The 19,754-nt window shown below is 39.6% G+C and overlaps 1 protein-coding gene across 3 annotated transcripts in view; it reads right to left on the bottom strand.

The window, feature by feature from the left end:
* Nucleotides 1-1,524: 1,524 nt before the first annotated feature.
* MME (membrane metalloendopeptidase) overlaps nt 1,525-19,754 on the bottom strand; it is a 45,675-nt gene continuing 27,445 nt past the window's right edge. For all 3 annotated transcript variants that reach the window (XM_031042705.1, XM_034064002.1, XM_005141976.4), the window contains exons 17-23: nt 18,670-18,728; nt 12,351-12,470; nt 11,522-11,655; nt 9,121-9,186; nt 5,729-5,824; nt 5,389-5,465; nt 1,525-2,920 (exon numbers count right to left, since the gene is read on the bottom strand). In XM_031042705.1, coding sequence (XP_030898565.1) covers nt 2,821-2,920; nt 5,389-5,465; nt 5,729-5,824; nt 9,121-9,186; nt 11,522-11,655; nt 12,351-12,470; nt 18,670-18,728 — 652 coding nt within the window. In that variant the 3' untranslated portion in view covers nt 1,525-2,820. The remainder of the gene's footprint in view (nt 2,921-5,388; nt 5,466-5,728; nt 5,825-9,120; nt 9,187-11,521; nt 11,656-12,350; nt 12,471-18,669; nt 18,729-19,754) is intronic.

Raw genomic sequence — 19,754 nt, 5'->3', positions numbered from 1 at the left:
TGCCTGTAGATATTTTTTCCCTGTGTACATTTCATTGGTGTTAACAAGGATGTTGTGATAAAGCAAAAAGCTGAAGTGACATTTCAGCTAAAATGAAAAAATGCAGAATGTATAACGAGGAGGAAATCAGGCACGTACCAGCTCTTCCCTTCAGATTTTGATGCTCTCCTCAGAACTTCAGAGCTCTTGGGAGGGTAGGCAGGGTTTGACAATGGCAGCCTGACCAAGCTTTTGGGGAGAAGAATTGTAATGCTCCCTTGATGACCTCTCCCAGCTCCAATGCTGATGAGTGTAAATCCTGCTCGACTTGTAGCAGCCTTGATGCAGCAAATGCTGGAAATGGCTCTGCTAAGCCAGCTTGCAAAGTAACAGCTGTTATCTTAAAGTACCCAAACTTGTATGAATGTATTTAAAGAAGAATACAGTGGAGGGAGAAGTTAAAGCTTAAGTGGGCAGGAAATGGGACAAAACCACTGCAGATGGATTATGTAATTGTATGGTTATTGGCCAGGGATTTATTTCTCTAAGGCAGTACAGAAGGAAGGTGACTTAAGTAGCTGGAAAAGGAAAACCAGGGCTAAAACTATCAAAGGCAAGGGAATTGGAGGATTCTAAAATGAGGAGATAGCCTATATTCATCCACAAGTTAAGATCAATTTAAATACTCATCAGGTGTTAACAGACTTTTATTTCTTTTATGTATGGAATGCTGTCTTTTTCCAGAAATTCCTTGCCTTCTGTTGAGGTAATACTGATTTTTGTTTTTTTCTTTTTTTGTGCTATTTTTCACTCTTTCTGGTTTTGAACACTAACAAACACACATTGATGCACACTTCGTACGGCACTATCTTTTCTCTACATATTGTCACAAATTCTTCATCTCTCTGGTTCCTGTCGACTTGATTGTAAGCATCTTCTCAGTAAAACAGAAACTACATTTTCTTAGCCAATGTAGCCAAGGCAGGTAAAATTGATGGAAAACACACTTTACCAATGCAGCGTTTGTGTCAGTGATACCATCTTTACTGGTTTTAAAACTTTAGGCAGTGAGTCTGGCAAATTACTGAATACACAGGTGCCTCATGCCAGGCTCATGGAAATGCTAGAATGGACCAGTGCACTTGTATGCAACTGGAACTCCTACTGTGAAATCCGGGAGTGTTTAAATGTGGAACTGAAGAAGCAGAAAACGTGAATGCTGCAGTGAGTGGTGAGTCCTTCAGTTTTGTTTTTAGTTCTGCTGGTTTTCACTCTGCCTCCCTTTAGTGGTTAGGAGTGACTTGATCATACTATGGGGAGAAAGTCCTGGAACAGAAAGCTTTCTGCTGTCAAGTTTGGTGCGATTTCATTGGTATTAAATAACCTACTGACATCTGCTTGTAAACTGGAAGAATATGATGAAAATTCTCCTTGTGTTGCTTGTTACAGATGCTGAGGTGTGGTGCTGGGGGCGAGTACAGAAATGTGTTTGCAGAGAGGTTTTTTTGTGTTTTGTTGTTGTTGTTTAAAGAACACACATTGCAATTGGCTCATAATTTCGGTTTATTATCAAAATGTTTTGATCAGATGACAAAGTCGGAAAGCTAAAAGGAACATAGATTTTTAAATACACCTATTGTAGCAGTCATCTGAGGTATCTGGTACTTATTTTTGGAAATCTGTTTGCTTTGATACACAAAGCAGTAAGTTCCTTTGCAATCTGCATGAGGATGTTTAATACATATCACTGCAGATTTAAAGCCTTTTACCTTCTTACTTAAAGCTCCTTCTGATTCTTGCAATCAGTTGTGCAGCTTCACTGATGTGAGGACTGACATTGAACATGTACAAATATTGTGCAGGATCATACCCTATACACTGAGAAAGTCAGCCTGAACATTTGAACATGGTGTACTCCATCGGAGAGCTCAGTTTTATAGACTTACATTATTGCCTGATACCATGCTTTACTCAAATTTCTCAGTTCTATGCAGCCGCTGATAAAATATATTACAATACTTTAAGTCAAAAGTGTAGCTTGGATTTAAATATAAAAACTATGATTTATACATTACTAGAAACTTTAAAAAAGACAAACTTCAGAGAAAGCAAAAAGAGCTTAGAAAACTGTGAAAGGGTCTTTGATCACAATCTTACAGATTATATGTTCAAAAATTAATAAATTACCTAAAGTTACCTACAATTACCTGCAGTTTGGCTGGAAAGCAGTAAATAATCTGTTGTAAATAGTGACTTCAGGTAGTACACACTGGAATAATTAGTGAGTTACTTAAGTACAGCAGGTCTTTGGACTCCTCTTGTGTAAATGGTTTCAAGTAAAAATTATAACATTTGGTAGAATAGATCTATCATAATAGTAGGGGTACAAAGTCTGACAGGATATAAACTGGTTACTATCATGTTTTGATGTCTAAAACTGGGTTACTTAGTATTTCCTCCCTCTGCCTGATGAGAAATACGCATTCACCGACCTTTGGGAGATAATGTGTTACACTTTGACATTTTAAAATAAATCTAAAAAGCCACTGGTCAGTGGGGCCCAGGTTTATTACAAGTGAATGGTACTGTACACTGTCCAGTGACTTAGATTCTACGAGGTACAGTGTTAGGAAAAGCAGCCAGTCAGCTAGAGCAGCTAATTGCTGCATTGGCATTAGTCTTTTATTTAATGTTTTGGGGCGTGATTTTGTTGGTTTGCCTGTGTACTAAGAATTACAGTGAGTACTTTAGCATATTCTGCTCAGTTCTCTTCACCTTCTCAAAATAAGTTCAAAATTGCTGTTCTGGGAAGCTTCTCGAGATGAAAGGTTTACAGTTCTGTCACCAAACACGGCACTTTTTAGCAGGATCCATGTAGTTTCTGTTGGTGCATGAAAAGGCTTCAGAAAACTCTGGAGAGTTCTGCAATGATCCTATGACCCTTTAAAACAAAACAACAATATCTTGTAATTGTTGCTTTCCTTTGTTTAAAACAAACAAAACAATTCACATCTGGTAACTTCTTTTTTTTCTTGTGTGTCTCCTCAAAATACTGTGGGAAATGCATGCATTTCTGAACTCTGACTATTGCTTCTATTTCACCTCAAGCAGTGCCTGTATTTTCTCTTTTCAGTTTGTATGGTCCCTGTTGACACCCACCCCCCAAAGAACAGAACCTGCCCTTTCTTTGTTACTGGCTCTCACAGAAATTCTCTTTATTTTACTCAGAACAGGTTTATTGCTTATTGTTGGTTTAAATTGAGGATTCTTTCACCTATGTTTTGCTGTCAAGTTGCTTAGTAAAGGGAAAACAAGGCCCTGAGGTAGAAGACTGCAGTGTAACTTCTCAGTAAATGTTCATTTACATTTTTTATACCAATCAAGTTTCAAATGAGATCATATTGCTTCTCTGAGCATTCTTCACAATTGTTCCAGTGAATGAGTTTCCAGGAAAAAACTCATACAAAGAACAGCTTTCAAGTGAATATGAGGGCATTCTAGCCAAAGCAGTTTTTAAATGTGTAATTGTGAACATATGTCAATGTATTGAGTTGCTCATTCCTTCCATGGAAATACAGCATGTACATACCTCTGCAGAACAACTACTTCTGCTTCAAATCTCAAGTGTAGATACTGATGTATATTGACTCTGGACCAGGAATTATTTGAAGAACCATTGCTTTGAGTAATTTGTGATTGTTCTGTGAATAACCTTAGTCATTAGATTCAACAGAACCAGGAAGCATCTACAGAAGTTGAGGTTTAGCAGCTGGTATCTGCAATAATTTGACTATCTCTACAAGACCAAAAGTGAGATGACCTGCTAACTGGTCTAGGAAACCAGCTGTGAAACAGGAGGAGACAGCACAGAAAAATTACTACAAAGCAAGTCATGTGTTTCAGTGACATAGCAGGACTTGACTGCTCTTAAGGACCAGAATTGCTAAAATGGGATTTTGCCAGACAAAGCAAAAAGTATTTTGGGTATAATAAAACTCTACTTAGAGTTGTTAATAACAAATGGATAAACCAGCGGTGGAATAAGAGTCCTGCTTTGTTTACTAACACCCCCAGAAATACTGGGATTTGGTACATAAGCAGGGTTTGACCTGTATCTGTTTTAATTTTGCATGTTAACACTCAGACACAGATTCTCTTCCACCTATCTTTGATGATTACTCAATCTAAGGCATCTTTCTGTTAACTTCTTATTTATGCAGTGGACAAGAGATTCTACATGTCCAGTATTCAGAGTTGTTAGCCCATAAACTAAATTTGTACTGTGCAATTAACCATGTTCATGAAGAGCTGCCTATCCTGCCTGTAAGGAGAAATAGCGTGCAGTCAGTGTAGCAGGTGTTAAATGACAGAAGAACCCACTCCAACCCCCAAATAATAAGAAAGGCACAGTGGGAGCTGTTGTCATTTAAATGGTATGTCATCAGGCAGTAATTTTGTGTGTGTCTTGTACTGAAATGCTTTCTATTTTAGACCTCTTAAGGAGGCCTCACCTGAAAATTACGTTCTAAAAATGTTAATGTGGTTTCTCATTAATACTTGTGTAATTCCATATGAAGTTTATAGCCTTTCATACTAATGTAAAAACAGCACAGTACGTGATGTAATATATACAAGATACATGCAAATACAGTTACACAAAGATGCTGAACTAGTGAATTTCAAAGGGCTTGTGACTTGTACAAATGTGAAGCACAAAGAGGAGGCACTGTTCTGAGGAACCTCATCAGCCTTACAACCCAGGGTGCTGAGGGGTGGGACTTGAGGCATAAACTGTCTCTGGGAGGAATCTCAAGATAGTACAAAAACCACCCACGGTGAAATGCCAGTCAAGTAGCAATTAAAGGAACAGTCACTGCTTTCACTAAATATTTGAGTATGTGGGATAAACAAAATAATTCTGAAAAGCCTTTGAAAGAAAGATATGGGAATTAATGGTACCAGGAGAGAAATTTGCTATTGTGTACAGAAATCCTCTAGATGACACAGCCTTCCAAAGCAAATAGGTGCTGTGATGTCTACATTAGCACTTGATCTCAGGGTATTTAACCAAACCAATTTAGTAAAGCAAAAAACTTTGTTACACAACTGATGAATAGGTTGCTGTGACTTCAGTTAAAAAGAAAGGTCCTAGTCTGCCCCAAAGATTTCTACCCTACAGATTGAGACTCTTCCTGTGACTTTATTGAAGGATGGAAGTTCATTCATCAGATGGCACAGACTATCTGTCTTTCTCTTAACCACCTCCAGTGTGTTGTGTCTGTATATGTGTGCATGCCTACATCTACCCTGGTAAGTGCACCCAGCTTTTTGTGCAGAGTTCTTTAAATTCTGTAGCTAAAAGTTGTCTTGCACATAGGAAGTGCACTGAAGATTATCATATGTGCTGACCTGAATTTGCCTGGGCTGTGCACGTCAGTTTTGATGGAATTCACAGCATATTCTGGTCTGTATGTTCCACACCATACCTAAACACATAACAAAGAAAAGCATTTGTTAGCTATAAGTTTGTCCAGGAAGAGACCTGCTCTCATTTTATGGCTGAATTAATGTATCTAGGGATGACAAAGATTACCCAACAGTAATTTATTTTTTCTACTTTGCAGTGAACACTGCCCAGCTTAGCAACTCTGCGAGCTCTTAGTAAGTGCTCAGCCTGTTCTTTCCGATTTACTGTTAAACTGTACCTTCAAGTGATTTTCAAAGTCTTCAGTCAAGAAATATAGAATACCTGTGCAAAGTTCACAAAAAACAGCTGTTTGTGGTTCATTTCAAGACCAGGAAGAAGTTTTTCTTTTCCATGCTTTTCCACAAAGTTTTCGTAGGCCTGTAGAATTAATTGAGTAGAAATGTTAACAACTTCCAGCATGGACAATCAAAATGAAATTATGACAAGAAGCAACATTCTTTGACATACTTCATGGCATACCTTGGCCATTCATCTCACCATGTGCCACCTTTTAAGCAGGAGGGGACATTTCTTATTACTGTGATAACAGCAGCCTGACTGAATCAAGGAAGCTTTTCCATTGGATGTGCCTTACAGTGCTGTTCTACAGCAGGTTTAGTGAAGCTGCCTGAATTATCTTGGAATAAATAGTTAGAGAAGCAGGCCTAAAGGTGGCAATTTATTGTATCAAAAACCCAAGGCTAATGGAATAATTTCAGTAAGATGGTACACTCAGTATAACAAGATTTTTGCATTATTACCCATCTCTTTACAGGGGAAGGAATTAAGAATGCAAAGGAGGACAGTTGTGTTCTGAAATACAATAGCTACTGAGAGTTTGTGCTTCTTTTCAGTGAGTTTTATAAAAGTTAATGTATTAAATTCCACTGGACTGTTACATATTTATCTAGCAAAATCTTTCATAGGGTTAATAAATGACTGCATAAAGCAAGGTGGTTCTGTCTTTAAAAAGTAGAGTATGTTCTATAACAGAAATAATTGTGCTTTTCTAACATCAGCTGAGGGGTAGGTGGCAAGCTCTGTGCTAAACCAGCCTCCCAGCTGCTGGGGTTCTGAGCTGTCAGCAGCTTTGTCTCCTGTGGGTTCTGTGGGTCAGGCATTGCTACCAGTTACCCTCTGCATGTACCTCCACGTGGAAATGCATGCCACTGTGCTGCTTTCTAAGGCACAGTCCCGAAATGAGTCTACCTGTGGCATCTCACGTGATTTTGGGATTCCCTGTGTGTGGATCCCTGCCTGAGTGACTCGGCTGGGCAGCCCAGCCTGCCTCTGCTCAGGGAGGCACAAATGATCTCCGGGACAATCCAGGTGGGATTAATTCCTCCCCTACTTGTTCATCTTTCTTCTTCTTTCCATTACACCTGAGAGATCCTAAGTAAAAAGCTGCAGCTATGGCAAACAATTATTCTAGTCTCTGATTGTACAGAGCACTTGTATTTGCTGCCTGTTTACAGTTTATTCTTCTTCCAAATGTTTATCATGTTAACTGTATTTTTTTTCCCCCACAACTGTTGGGTTACAGTGTAAAATACCACACTTATGGTAAGATTTGCTTTCCCTGTACACAGTGTGGAGTTCTGGAATTCAATTTTACTAGCACAAAACTGATTCTGCAGGGAGAAGACATGAGTTTTATCAATCTCTAATGTTGCATTATGAAAAGTAGATTTTTTTTCACTGTGATTTTGTTTTGCTTTAAAGCAAATTGCAGAAGACTTTAAAAGCTTTCCATAGTAAGAACAGTTGCTTTCATGTTTCTTATGAAGTCCATGTGCCAAACAATGTGTTGTTAGTATATCATTACTGATAGAAAGATATTAGCAAACTGGAGAAATGTTCCAATTAAAGTCAGTGCTCATCTACAACACGAGGCAAGCCAATCAACTGTACAACTGCAAGTTGAGGAAGAAGTGGTTAACAGGTCTACTGAAAAGGCTTGGAAGTTTTAGTGGAAAACAAGCTGAACAAAAGCCAACAGTGCCATAGTATCACACAAAACGCAAATGGCATGTATAAACAGGAGTGTCTTATGAAGTATCCTTCTATGCTGTTGGCAGTGGCCAGGTCTCAGCTGGAGCCCTCTGTCCAGTTTTGGGCACTGCACTTTTAAGAAAGATGTAGACCAACTGGAGAGAGGCCAGAAGAAAGCAGCAAGAATGAGCAGAGGTCTAGCAAACATGACCTATGAGCAAAGATTGAAGGAACTGGGTTTGTTTAGTCTAAAGAAGAGAAGGCTGGGCTTTCAAGTATGTAGCAGTCTTCAAATACAAAAAAGGTCACAGAAAAGAAAGGAGTTGATTGCTCCATTTCCACTCTTGAAAGACACGATGGCACTCAAGGAGTAAGAGGAGATAGCAGAGCTGCTCATAACGGTATGTTTGAATGATACAGAAATGGTTGATTCTACCTGCTAGGAGGTGGGGGTGGGATGACTAGATGGCCTCTCAGGATTCCTTTTGGACCTATTTTTAATATTCATATTATGTAATAATAATTATGAATATCTAATTCTTTTTTTGTAATACTTCTGACCTAGGTTTTTTTCTGGCTACTCTCATTCCTTTCCAATAGAGTGCTCCCTTTTCATGGATTTGTACTGTTTGGGTTTTTTAAATGCATAAATGTTCCAGTAATTGAAGATTAGACGAATCTAATATGCCCTACTGACACCTCTTTTATGCTTCCAAATAATTCTTCAGACTCTTACTAATAATTGTATTTGCCCTCAAATGTGTATATTTCTAGTAAATTAAGTGTTGCTGATGGCCATTCTTTGCAGAAGCTGTGATGATAACTTTGAGAAGTGTGCGTGTGCCTGTGCATCCCAGCAGCACTTTGTTGAGGAGTAAGAGCACTCTGGTTGTCAAGTGCTGAATATTTTTGCCTTAGAACAAGGTGTTCAGAGAAAGAGAGGGAGGATCAATGTTGTTAAAGCCTGCAGCCACCAGGTTTGCAGGTAACAGGAAAAGTTCATAGAGAAGCTGACTTGCTTCTTGCCTCCTAACTCACAATCACAAACAGAAGACCCCTGCTGCTTTTGCTTTCAGTGTTAAAGCTAGACACTGTAAGGAGCTGAGTTTTTCAGAAGAGAATGAAAGGAAAGCCAAAAAGTGTGGAAGCTTCCATAGAAGGCTTAGCACTAGGACTCCAGATGTCACAGATATCTTTGGATACCTGTACAGGGGACCAAATGATATTTTGAACAGTTTTTGAACAGTGAATAGTGTTTCATGTAGACAGAGACTGTTTATGGATCAGGAGAAAGTAATTTTCTCCTCTGTGGCATAAAAAAAGCTGGTGAAGATGGATAGCCAGAGGCAGACAGCTGGTCAGTATCACCAGAGCAGTTAGGTCCAAGTGTGATTCATTAAATGTTTTTATGCTACACATTTGTTATTCACAAATGGAAAAAAATAAAAGAGAAGTCAGCTGAAAAAGAGAACACTAGGAACAGGTAGCATGTATCCTGAAATAATTAACAGGAGGAAAGAAATGCTATAGCTGGGCAATAGTCTTAAACCATGCCTTGATGGCGCAGTAGGTATGGTCCTGTTCCTAACACAAAAATAATTTTTCTTCTTCAAAGGCCCTACAATTAATTTTCTTAATCTATGATGGTTTCAGCTAAAATAAGAAAAAAGAGTACTTCTTACCTTATATGCTTGTCTAATACCCCCATTATCAGCAATGTTTTCTCCTAGTGTATTGATTCCACTCAGCTGTAAAACAAAAAGTACAGATTTCTGAAAAGAAGAGCTTATCCAGGGCCTCTAATTCCAAACTTTGTGGGTTGTGGCTTTTTGGGGTTTTGTGTTTGGGGTTTTCTGGGGTTGTTTTTTGTTTTTAATTTTTCCCTTCACACTTTGGAAAGGCAAGAATTCACATAAAATTTGAAGTTTTAGCAGAAAAATATGTGAACACCTCTGAAGAATCTTTGCCTCCCTTGTCTCAAAATCTGTGTGGATACTACTGTTTTCCCTTATCCTCTTCCTTCCTCTACAGGCAGCTTTCAAGGCTCTCATATCCCTTTCACCCAGGTTTTCTGATGCTTAGTTGTTCATTCATTCATTCATTCATTCATTCATTCATTCTTCCTAATTTTTATCTTTTACGCTTAGTTTCTTACTACAGTTCTAGTTAGAGGAAGTGGACAGAATCTGTCTGTATAGTCTGCATATTGAAAGTCCAGATAGCTGAAATGATCAGTTAGTGGCTGTCAGCAAATCTGCTAGGAAGTATTTGTGTCCTAGGCAAGTTAGGTAGCAAGATACATAGAAGGTATCTATTTAGCTGGTATAGTATTAAGTCAGTAAAGTGTCAGTGAAGTGTTACTAAAGATGATGATGCTTTGGTAATGGAGAGTCTGCAATTTAATTTTTTTAAAAAGCCATATTTTTAACCTTTAGCCCAAGATCCTGGGCTACTATATTCAGAGCTGCAAAACCTGGAATTGTCATTAGATTGAACTCAATGTGTGGAAAAAATAGCAGTAAAGTATGTTCATGTATTCTTTTCAAGTTTTACTGGCTTGGCTATGTGTCTTAACAGTTTAACACACAGATCAGGAAAACCTCAGGGCTGGAAGTTTTATCTTTTCTCTACTGTGTGTGACAGAAAATATTCTCAGTCTCTAAAAACCCAGACAGTAGTAGTAAGAGAAATAGTTTCTTGTGTCTTCTCTTTCACCACTTCAGGAGATCTCATCCAAGAGAAATTTGTTCTTTACAGAAGAACAGTTGGTGGCACAGTTTGGTGCTTCATGTGGCGTTATCCACTGATGTCCAAAATAAACAAGGTGGATGTTAAAAGTAGTAAGTAGTCTTCCACAGTGCAACACAACTGAGGGCTCCTGTCATAAATTGCTTTACTTCCTTTCCTGATCAGCAGTGATCCAGGGGCTGACATTCACTTGTTATGTTACTAGCTGTGCGAAGGACGTACGACTGTGAACTAAGTACTGAACTGGTGTGCAGGATGTACCTCAGCTGCCAGTGATGGCAGCTCAGGTAGTAATAGTGATAGAAATCTGTTCTCTGTAGCTCTGAAGTAGGTGCACTGCAGCCTGGGACAGTAAAATCTCTATGGGAGCAGGGTGGGAGTGCTGTGAAGCTGATTAAACTGTCTGTAGATGATGAAAGACACAATGTAGGTGCGTTAGCAGAGCATTTGCTGACACCTGAAATGACATGCTGTGAAGTGCTGTGTTGTGTATGCAGGGCTGTTTTCATCCAGGGGCAGTTTTGCAGCTTGCATTTCCTAGGAAAGGACCTGTCTCCTGTTCAGTATGTGTAATTGTATCACTGTCACCTGCTTCAGTGAGTTAAAAGGAATATTGATCTTCTTGGGACACACAATAGACTGATCCTACTAACTGTTCTCATTAAATCTGGGCTTCCAGACATACACTGAAAGCCTACTGATGCTAACTGCGCAGAGTGCTATAAATGCAGTCACATTTAGACTCCCTGCCTTCTAAATCTGCAGACCACCTCTTCCTCTCCTGCCGTACCCTGATTCTTCTCAGACCTTTTAGCTCTGTAGTACAGACTGTTCTCTGGGGGAAAGAGCAAGAAAGTTTTGAGTGAAGGAAAGCAGCAAGGATTTGTTTTGTTGAGGATGTCTATTATTTGTGCATGAAGTTTTGTGGAAATGCAGTTCAAAATTCCTTTCCCCCTGCCCTGTTCCTTTTGTGGAATTAAAAAAGAGCATAAAAGCATTTGAGGGCCCAGAAATGCTTCTAGGCAAAGGCTTATAGGACTGCTACTTGTTTGTAATGATAAGCCCTGCCTCTGTCAAAACAGTAAGTGTATGTGTGATGTTTTTACCAGTACCTTTAATTTTAATAATCTGTTTTGCCTCCCCTCCCCCTTCTTTTCTTTCTTTATTCATTTGGTGTAAATTTTCCATTTTTTTTTTCCCTTTTGGTGTAGGCACAACAGTACTGGCCATAAGCTAAGACAGCATTAATGTAAATAAGGGTTTGCATGTTTAGGACAGAAGATTTCATGCTTCCTTATTAAAAATAACTGGTAGTTACAAATAAATATGACATACATGCTGTCCACCTGCTAGGTCCCATGAGAAGTTTCCATACTGGTACACCATACACTGAGATAGCTCCTTAAAATTGTGTGCCGATTCTTCAGTCCACCAGTCTAGAAGGTCTCCATTCTCATTGAAATTTCTGCCTGTAATAGTATGTTAACAGAATTATGTACACAGGAAAAAAGGGGTTTGATCCAGTGAGAACAGTAACAAGTAAACAGATGGTAGGGGTTTTTTGGGTGGTTTTTGGTTTTGGTTGGTTGGGGTTTTTCTTTGCTAAGAGGGTATTTCAGTAGAGGAGAAAACCCAAATTTAGATGGAATCAGCAGATGGTATTAAGGCTCTCTTAGGAAGCCTGATATGGTTCTCATCTGTCGCTCAATGCTGGATTGACCATTGTGCAGGTCTAGAAATTAACAGTGTGGCTGAGCAGCAGGTCTCATGGCTAGACCCGTGAGTTCATGTCTAGACCTGTAAGTTCTTGTCTGTACCAGCACAGTGACACTCCCTGTCCACAATTATTTGTGGTTTGTGATGGTTTTTCATGTACCCTTTGGGAAAAGCAGGCGACCAGCAACTATATTAAAAGCCCTTGTGTGCCACAAGCCCACATCTTAGGCAGTTGCTGCAGCCCAGCAACTTATAGGAGTGTCTGCGGGATTCTTTGGATTATGCTTTTGTGGAATCATCATGGAGAACAATACCGTAAAGACTCAGAAATCCAGATTTGGTCTTATATATGGAAAGTTCATCTTCACTTTGTCTGATCTTTGGAATGATTAAGCACTGATACATGTAAAAAATTATAAATTTTGTAATTAGAAACTTGGAGCCTTACCATTGTCATCAAAACCATGTGTGATTTCGTGACCAATGACCATGCCTATGCCACCATAATTCAGAGATCTGGGTTGGGATGCACTGAAGAAAGGGGGCTGCAAAATGCCAGCTGGAAAGACTGCAAAAGAACCCACATCACAGTTAAGGCCCTGCCTTATTATCCTGTATATGCAGTGTGAACAGACAATTTTTATGGGCTTCAACCAAAGTCATGCTCTTCCCTCAGATATACCAGCAGCAGTAAGTGAACTGACACAGGGTAATGGCTGTGGGATAGCAGGCACAGCTCAGCAGAACCACTCCCCTCTTCAGATACTTGCAAAATCATGATCAGCTTTTACTTTGTCTTTAGCTATTTTATTTTGCAAAAAAGCAGTTTACTTTTCCAATTTACAGCACTTACCATCTCAGACTCCTGTATCATTACTAAATAAATTTCACAACATCATGAAAAGTGTAAGAGTGTTCCCCTAGAAGAATAAATTATTTATAATTGTCCCCATACAAATCAACCTCAGAGAGAGGACTTTATTCTTCCACTGGAAATATCAGTAACTCCCACTAGAATCAACAAAAATAGGCCAAGCTGGCAATGAAAGAACTGGAACAAAGCAGTTCTTTTCACCCACTTCTGTGCTAATTTTTCTAGGGTTTTAAAAAACAAATTAGTAACAAAGAAATAATCTTGCAATTATATAAATTACTCAGTTACATTTTGTATCTCATGCAGGCCTCTTCCCTTCAGCCTGCTCCAGCAGTATAAAGTATTAATTCTCACTCTGAATGAGATGTATGTAACTCTATAAAACTTGAACAAAACCAAGTAATTGGATGAGTTTTCATACTCAAAAAGAAAGAAAACAGATACTTCTTGCATTTCAGCATAGGTCCAGTACAGTTCTAGCACTTTCTTTCAAGAGGAGAAAGAAGCATGGGAAAATCTAAAATAATAAACAGGCTAGAAAAAACATGTGTCTGCTGTCCTATGTAAACTGTTGCCTACAGTCACAGTAATCTTGTTACATCATTAGCTCGTCATGGAATTAAATATCTAAATGTTCGGATGTTACTATCAGGAAGTACTGGCAGTAAATGAGAGTATAAATGTTGTACTGTGTGGTGGGCTATTTTGCAGACTGGCAAAACAGAGCAATACCTGGAGTGCCCAGCATCAGAGTGCTATTCTTTCTGGAGATTACTGCTAGCAGGACGTTTACTCAGAGTCCTACATCCAGGTCCTGGTGGTCTTGAATACTACAACTGTAGATTGCTTGGACGTCTTTTGCTTGGAACCGGGGACCATCTTCCCTCTCTGGAGTCAGACAGCTCCCTGGGACTTTCAGTTTAGTTTAATTAATACTCTATCACATCATCTATTTTTAGAGTAAAATTTCAGAACTCATAGATGTTATTTATTTTAAACTCCACCCTTCTGGAAACAATATATTCCATGACTTCTGTTACACAATACAGATCTGTAGTGGATAGGCACTCCTCCCACAGTAGAATACATTCCACACAAAGATTTAAAGAAGTGCAGCTCCTTAGGGATCTAAAGGGCAGATGGTACTTCTCAGCTTTGTGAATATTCAAGGCAGGAAAAGGCATGCAGTATTTCCCTCATTCTGTGCAGTCATGGACAGAAAAAAAGGTCCCACATGACATCCTTGTCTCTAAATTGGAGTGTCATCAATTTGATAGGTGGACCACTCGGTGGATAAAGAACTGCCTGAATGGTCGCACTCAAAGAGTTGTGGTCAACGGTTCAATGTCCGGTTGGAGATCAGTAACAAGTGGTGTCCCTCAGGGATCGGTGTTGGGACCGGTCTTAATATCTTTGTCGCTGACATGGACAATGGAATTGAGTGCTCCCTCAGCAAGTTTGCCGATGACACCAAGCTGTGTGGTTCTGTTAATACGCTAGAGGGAAGGAATGCCATTCAGAGGGACCTTGACACACTTGTGACGTGGGCTGATGCCAACCTCATGAAGCTTAATCATGCCAAGTGCAAGGTCCTACACCTGGGTCAGAGCAATCCCAGGCACAGCTACAGGTTGGGCACAGAAGAGATTCAGAGCAGCGCTGCGGAGAAGGACTTGGGGGTGTTGGTCAATGAGAAAATGAACATGAGCCAGCAGTGTGCACTCACAGCCCAGAAAGCCAACCGTATCCTGGGCTGCATCAAAAGGAGCGTGACCAGCAGGTCAGAGGAGGTGATCCTGCCCCTCTACTCTGCTCTTGTGAGACCTCACTTGGAGTATTGTGTGCAGTTCTGGTGTCCTCAACATAAAAAGGACATGGTACTGTTAGAACAAGTCCAGAGGAAGGCCACGAGGATGATCAGGGGACTGGAGCACCTCCCATATGAAGACAGGCTGAGAAAGTTGGAGCTGTTCAGCCTGGAGAAGAGAAGGCTGTGTGGAGACCTCATAGCAGCCTTCCAGTATCTGAAGGGGGCCTACAGGGATGCTGGGGAGGGACTATTCATTAGGGACTGTAGTGATAGGACAAGGGGTAACGGGTTGAAACTTAAACAGCAGAGGTTTAGACTGGATCTAAGGAAGAAATTCTTTACTGTTAGGGTGGTGAGGTACTGGAATGCCCAGGGAGGTAGTGAATGCTCCATCCCTGGCAGTGTTCAAGACCAGGTTGGATGAAGCCTTGGGTGATATGGTTTAGTGTGAGGTGTCCCTGCCCATGGCAGGGGGGTTGGAACTAGATGATCTTGAGGTCCTTTCCAATCCTAACTATTCTATGATTCTATGCTGCTTTTCTTCCTGTATGTGAGAACAGTAATGCCTTTACCAGTGCTGGCAGTCTCACACAGTATCCCGCAAGAGCTGGAAGCGTGGGGCAGTTCAGTTTTGCATACCTGCCTGTGGGTCAGGTAGCTGGCACCTGAAGGAACACATAGTGGCCCACCTTAGTAGCATCAGTTTTGCTAATATTTGTCAGGCTGAGTGGCTTTCTGATGATCAGTGCTGCTGATGGAACAGTGAAGATCAGACTGTGTTAAAGTGTAATAATAGAGCTCTAAATTTCCTGTGCCTCATGCACAGAACTCCTCTTCAGAGGGTTGGGTTTTTTTTCTTTAAAAGCATAATACTAAGCTAATTCAGACATCACTAAAGATCACACCGTTTTAATTATTCTGTGGCATGCCATGTTTAAAGGATGAGGTAAGAATTTATGGCTCATATTAACCACCAGTTTCAGTATCCCAAATCATGATTCCTTTTCTACAAATCATCAAACAAAGCTATTTTAAACAAAACCTTCTGAGCAGATTTCTGAGCTAAATGTTGAGTATTGAGCTAACTGCTCACTTAGCTTTACCTCCTGTCAAACTGCACCATCTTGCCATCCTTAACCAAGCAGTGCTGGTTACTTAAGTCAACATGGTTTTGTCTCTGAAGTTTGTCTTGGATTTCACAATGCTTATTTCATGTTTTACCTTTAGAGCCCACTACAAAGCCAGAGCAGCTTGGGTTAACTGGAAAATTTCATGGACCTTGCAAGTTACCATCAAAGGTTTGACTATGACATGAAGCCTAATAATAGGTGAGTGTTGTAGGCTGAATTCCTGTGTAAACAGCACCATCTGTAGTGGACTCCAGTCTTTCATTCTGCTATTGACTGCACCAATACAAGGAGTTTTCTCCCGTGCCTCCTTACTCTTGCCTGTGTGATGGTAAGGCTGACAGTGATGCAGTCCCACTGTGCCCAGAACAGTGCTCTCTGTCATTCTGAAAGTGCAATCTATTTCAAAGACACAGGTGACTACTAGAAGGCAGAATCATACTTACAGAAATCTGCTTAATGGATCCCTTGACTCTGTAGAACCTGAAAATCTAGGACTGCAGGACTTTTTTTTTTTTTTAAATCTTCCCCAGTTCTTCGGTGGGGTCAAAAAAAATTAAAAAGAAACAATCTTTTTGGAAAGCTTGGCTTAGTTTGTTGATGTTTTCCATTATAAACCTACTGCTCTTTCCTTACATTTCAGCACTTCCAGAACTTTATGTTTTTACATAGGGAACACCAATTGTGAAATTGTTAGGATGCTGTTTTAAACATCTCCTGAAAAACCTGAATGAAAATTGCATCCACTTGGCTTAGTGTAGCTGTACTTGCAGACTGAACAGCAGGGAGTGCTTTTTTGCCATGTAATAAGAGACTTGGTCCCAAAGTAAAGCTTCAGGTAACTGCTGCTACTGAAGTCTGTCTGGTAGTGGCAGTCATGCAGATCAGTGACACTACTTTTGACACTAGTGTTAAAAGAACCCAGGGGAAGATAGTAGCTGATATTTTTCACCTTGCTTTAATGGTTTGTTTGCTAAAAGAAGTGGGATTATATCAGAAGCCATTACTGAAGGCTGAGAAGAAATGGTAATTTCACCCCCCCACAATGAAAATGTCTCCTCCAAATATTTTCTTTGGAGTCCATAAATAACAAGAAATAATATTGTTTAATTTCTGTGCAGAGCCTGGCAGGACAAGGGTGTTTTATTGTTTGTTTTGGTTGGTTGGTTCTGGTTTGTTGTTTGGTTTGGCTTTGTTGTTGTTGTTTGGGGGAGGTTTAATTATTTTTATTTTTCCATTTTTTCATTTTGTAGAGAATTATTTTTCAGGAGTTATGTGTGGATTCTCATACTTCACTAATGGCTTACAAAGGACACTGCAATGTATGAAATGTAGAAAATAACAATACTTGCAGAACAGGTCTGACAGAAATATTATGAGGCATAATAAATGCTGAAAACTCTTTGTGGCTCTTGCAGCACTGTGAAGAGAGCTGGTATGCTGCACAAGATGACAAACCTCAGTGCTCCCATGTTCTAATCTTTAGCTAAAATGGATTTTTTTTAGTGTCTTTAAAAGCATTTTAATGCCTTCTCTTTTCTCTTATTTTTAATCATAGATAGTTTTGGGTAGGCTGACATTAGAAATGCTTCTACCCAAAAGCATTACAAAACCTATTTCACTGTAATGAACTTTTCTCTTATTTTTTTTCCTTGGTTTAATCTACCAGGTTTTCATTTTCATTTTTTTCCAGTACAGAAGAAGCAGAATTAAATGCCACATCAGCAGCAAACTTGAAGTCATCTGCCAGACTTTAAATCTTAAAAACAGCAATTAAGGATGCCTCAAAATTCCTTAAACTTTTCTCATGCCATATTTCTCACAAGAGTGTATGTCAGGACTTTGCATTTATGATAGCTAAGAGTTAAGACTTGCAATTTAAGTGGGACTACTTAAAATAATACTAGTATGGAAATCTGATATGCTGTGGTTCATAATTAGTTCTTGAAGTGGTGAGTAAATTATGACTTTCGGGAAATGCTTGTTTCATTGAGCCCAGTATTTTACTCCAATTGTCATGATTATTTTTACATAAAGAAGGTGGTGACAGAGCCATGTAGGCTCTCTGTATGCCTAGGACTTGAAGCAGCTCTGGACCGGTGACCATGTGCTCCAGAAGCAGTGAGTGACTTGTGAGCTCTTGGTTTCCTGCCACAGGGGACAAAGTTACCTCAGCACAGCTTATGTGAGGCTGATCACTGGAGTCTGTGTGCTGAGCACTCTATCTTACAGCTACATATGGGAAAGTGCTGGAAATGAGGAAATGAAAACTAAGAATAAGCTGGGTTTTGTACTGATAAGTCAGTGTTACTTCATCATCAAAGGCAGAACATTTGTTGCCTTGATTATAAGAGTTGTTATAGACTGGTCTCACGCTCTGCAATTATCTTTTTGGAAAGCAAAGTGTAATTCTGGACTGTCGTGTGAAATGTTATGGGATTCTGAGCAGTTCAGGCAATGAACTAGTGTATTTATTAACCAAAAGGATGAAATTCAGCATCATTCCAAAGCCATACTACAGAAGCTTGTACAAAGAGACTGTGAAGGGGCTATAAGGAATGGAAGCCATGTGTACTCTATAGCAGGAAGCTGTGTGACTTTTCTGTTAGCCAGGTAAAAGTGGTGCATACTCCCTCTTCATCCCTTAAAAAGAAAAGACTGGGCCCACAAAATTTGCTTGATTGTTCATCTCACTAATCCACACTGTTATTGTCTGCACGGCTGAATCTCAAGCCTCCGTTCTTGTTCTGCACTAAGACAATTCAAAACATAAGAAGATGAAAACACTATGAATGAAACCTCTGATTTTGTTGCACTGAAGCTACTCTGCAACCACTGTATTAAGATTGTTTCACTTCCTGATTTTTAAAATACATATATTATTTATACATTATATATACAATGTATAAATAAATACATTAAATCTGTATCCAGTTAGTAAGCTGGTAAGCCTTACCTATCTGATTTCGACTTGCCGAATAAAAGGCATTGACAACAGCAGCTCCACTTATCCACCTAGTAACAACAGAAGAATAAATGTTAGAATTTCAGTTCTTAGTGGCAGAGTTAATGATTACTGGAACAAACCCAGAAACTGAGTAACAGAATCAAAGAATAACTGAGGTTGGGACTGGAGGTTGTCAAGTCCAACACTCCAGTGCGCTTGGCCTCTTGTACGTCAGACACTCCAGTCCCCTAATCATTTCTGTAGCCCCTTCCCTTTGTTATTCAAACTGATTAACAATGATACTTAGTTTCTATTTCCACTCACACTGCAGCACTGTCCAGGCAAAATTTCCCAAATAAAGAAACTGAAATACAGAACCTGAGGTTACAAGGGTATATAAACATTTGGGGATAATGCAACTTATTTTAAGACTGCTTACTTAAAAGGATTTCTGTGTCACCTGTCATTGTCACACATCCAGCTATCTCAAATACCAGTGCATTAGGAATAGCAGATCTGAGGCGATTATCATTTTTCCTTAACACAATTTCTTTAGCAATGAAGGTAAAGACAAAGATCATCATGAGCTCTTGTGGCAGAGGCGTGGCTTCATTCATAGTCATATGCTTTAAGTAATATCTACTTTCCTTGATGCAGGCTCTCAGCATTTCTTTTGGGTCCACTTTAACACAGGGGAAATAATAAGCTTTACTCTTCCCCCTCCCACCCACCCCACCCCCCCACCCCCAGTTCACAATTTTACTGTCTCTCATCACTGATCACCTAATGGAATTCCTTGAATCAGAAGCAGGGCTAGCGTTTTGATATGGTTCACTGGTGTACACATTTAATAATAATTCAGGAAAGATGTTGGAGAAAATGAGTTAATGGCTCTACAAAATAAAAAAGCTTGGCCTTATACGGCAGAAGCTGTGTTTCCCGGCTCTGTCCTCTCTGAGTGAAATTAATTTCTGTGAGAAATTATCTAATTGGTAACTATTGCATATGCCAGCCATACACTATGCAAAGTATGGTAACAGTGGCTATTGCTTGATTAAGTGAAAAATAATTTGCAGAATAAATGCTAACTATCA

Source organism: Melopsittacus undulatus, chromosome 6 (assembly GCF_012275295.1).
Source record: "Melopsittacus undulatus isolate bMelUnd1 chromosome 6, bMelUnd1.mat.Z, whole genome shotgun sequence".
NCBI lineage: Eukaryota > Metazoa > Chordata > Aves > Psittaciformes > Psittaculidae > Melopsittacus > Melopsittacus undulatus.
Note: the sequence above shows the minus strand (reverse complement) of the source record. Positions and strands in the feature narration are given on the sequence as shown.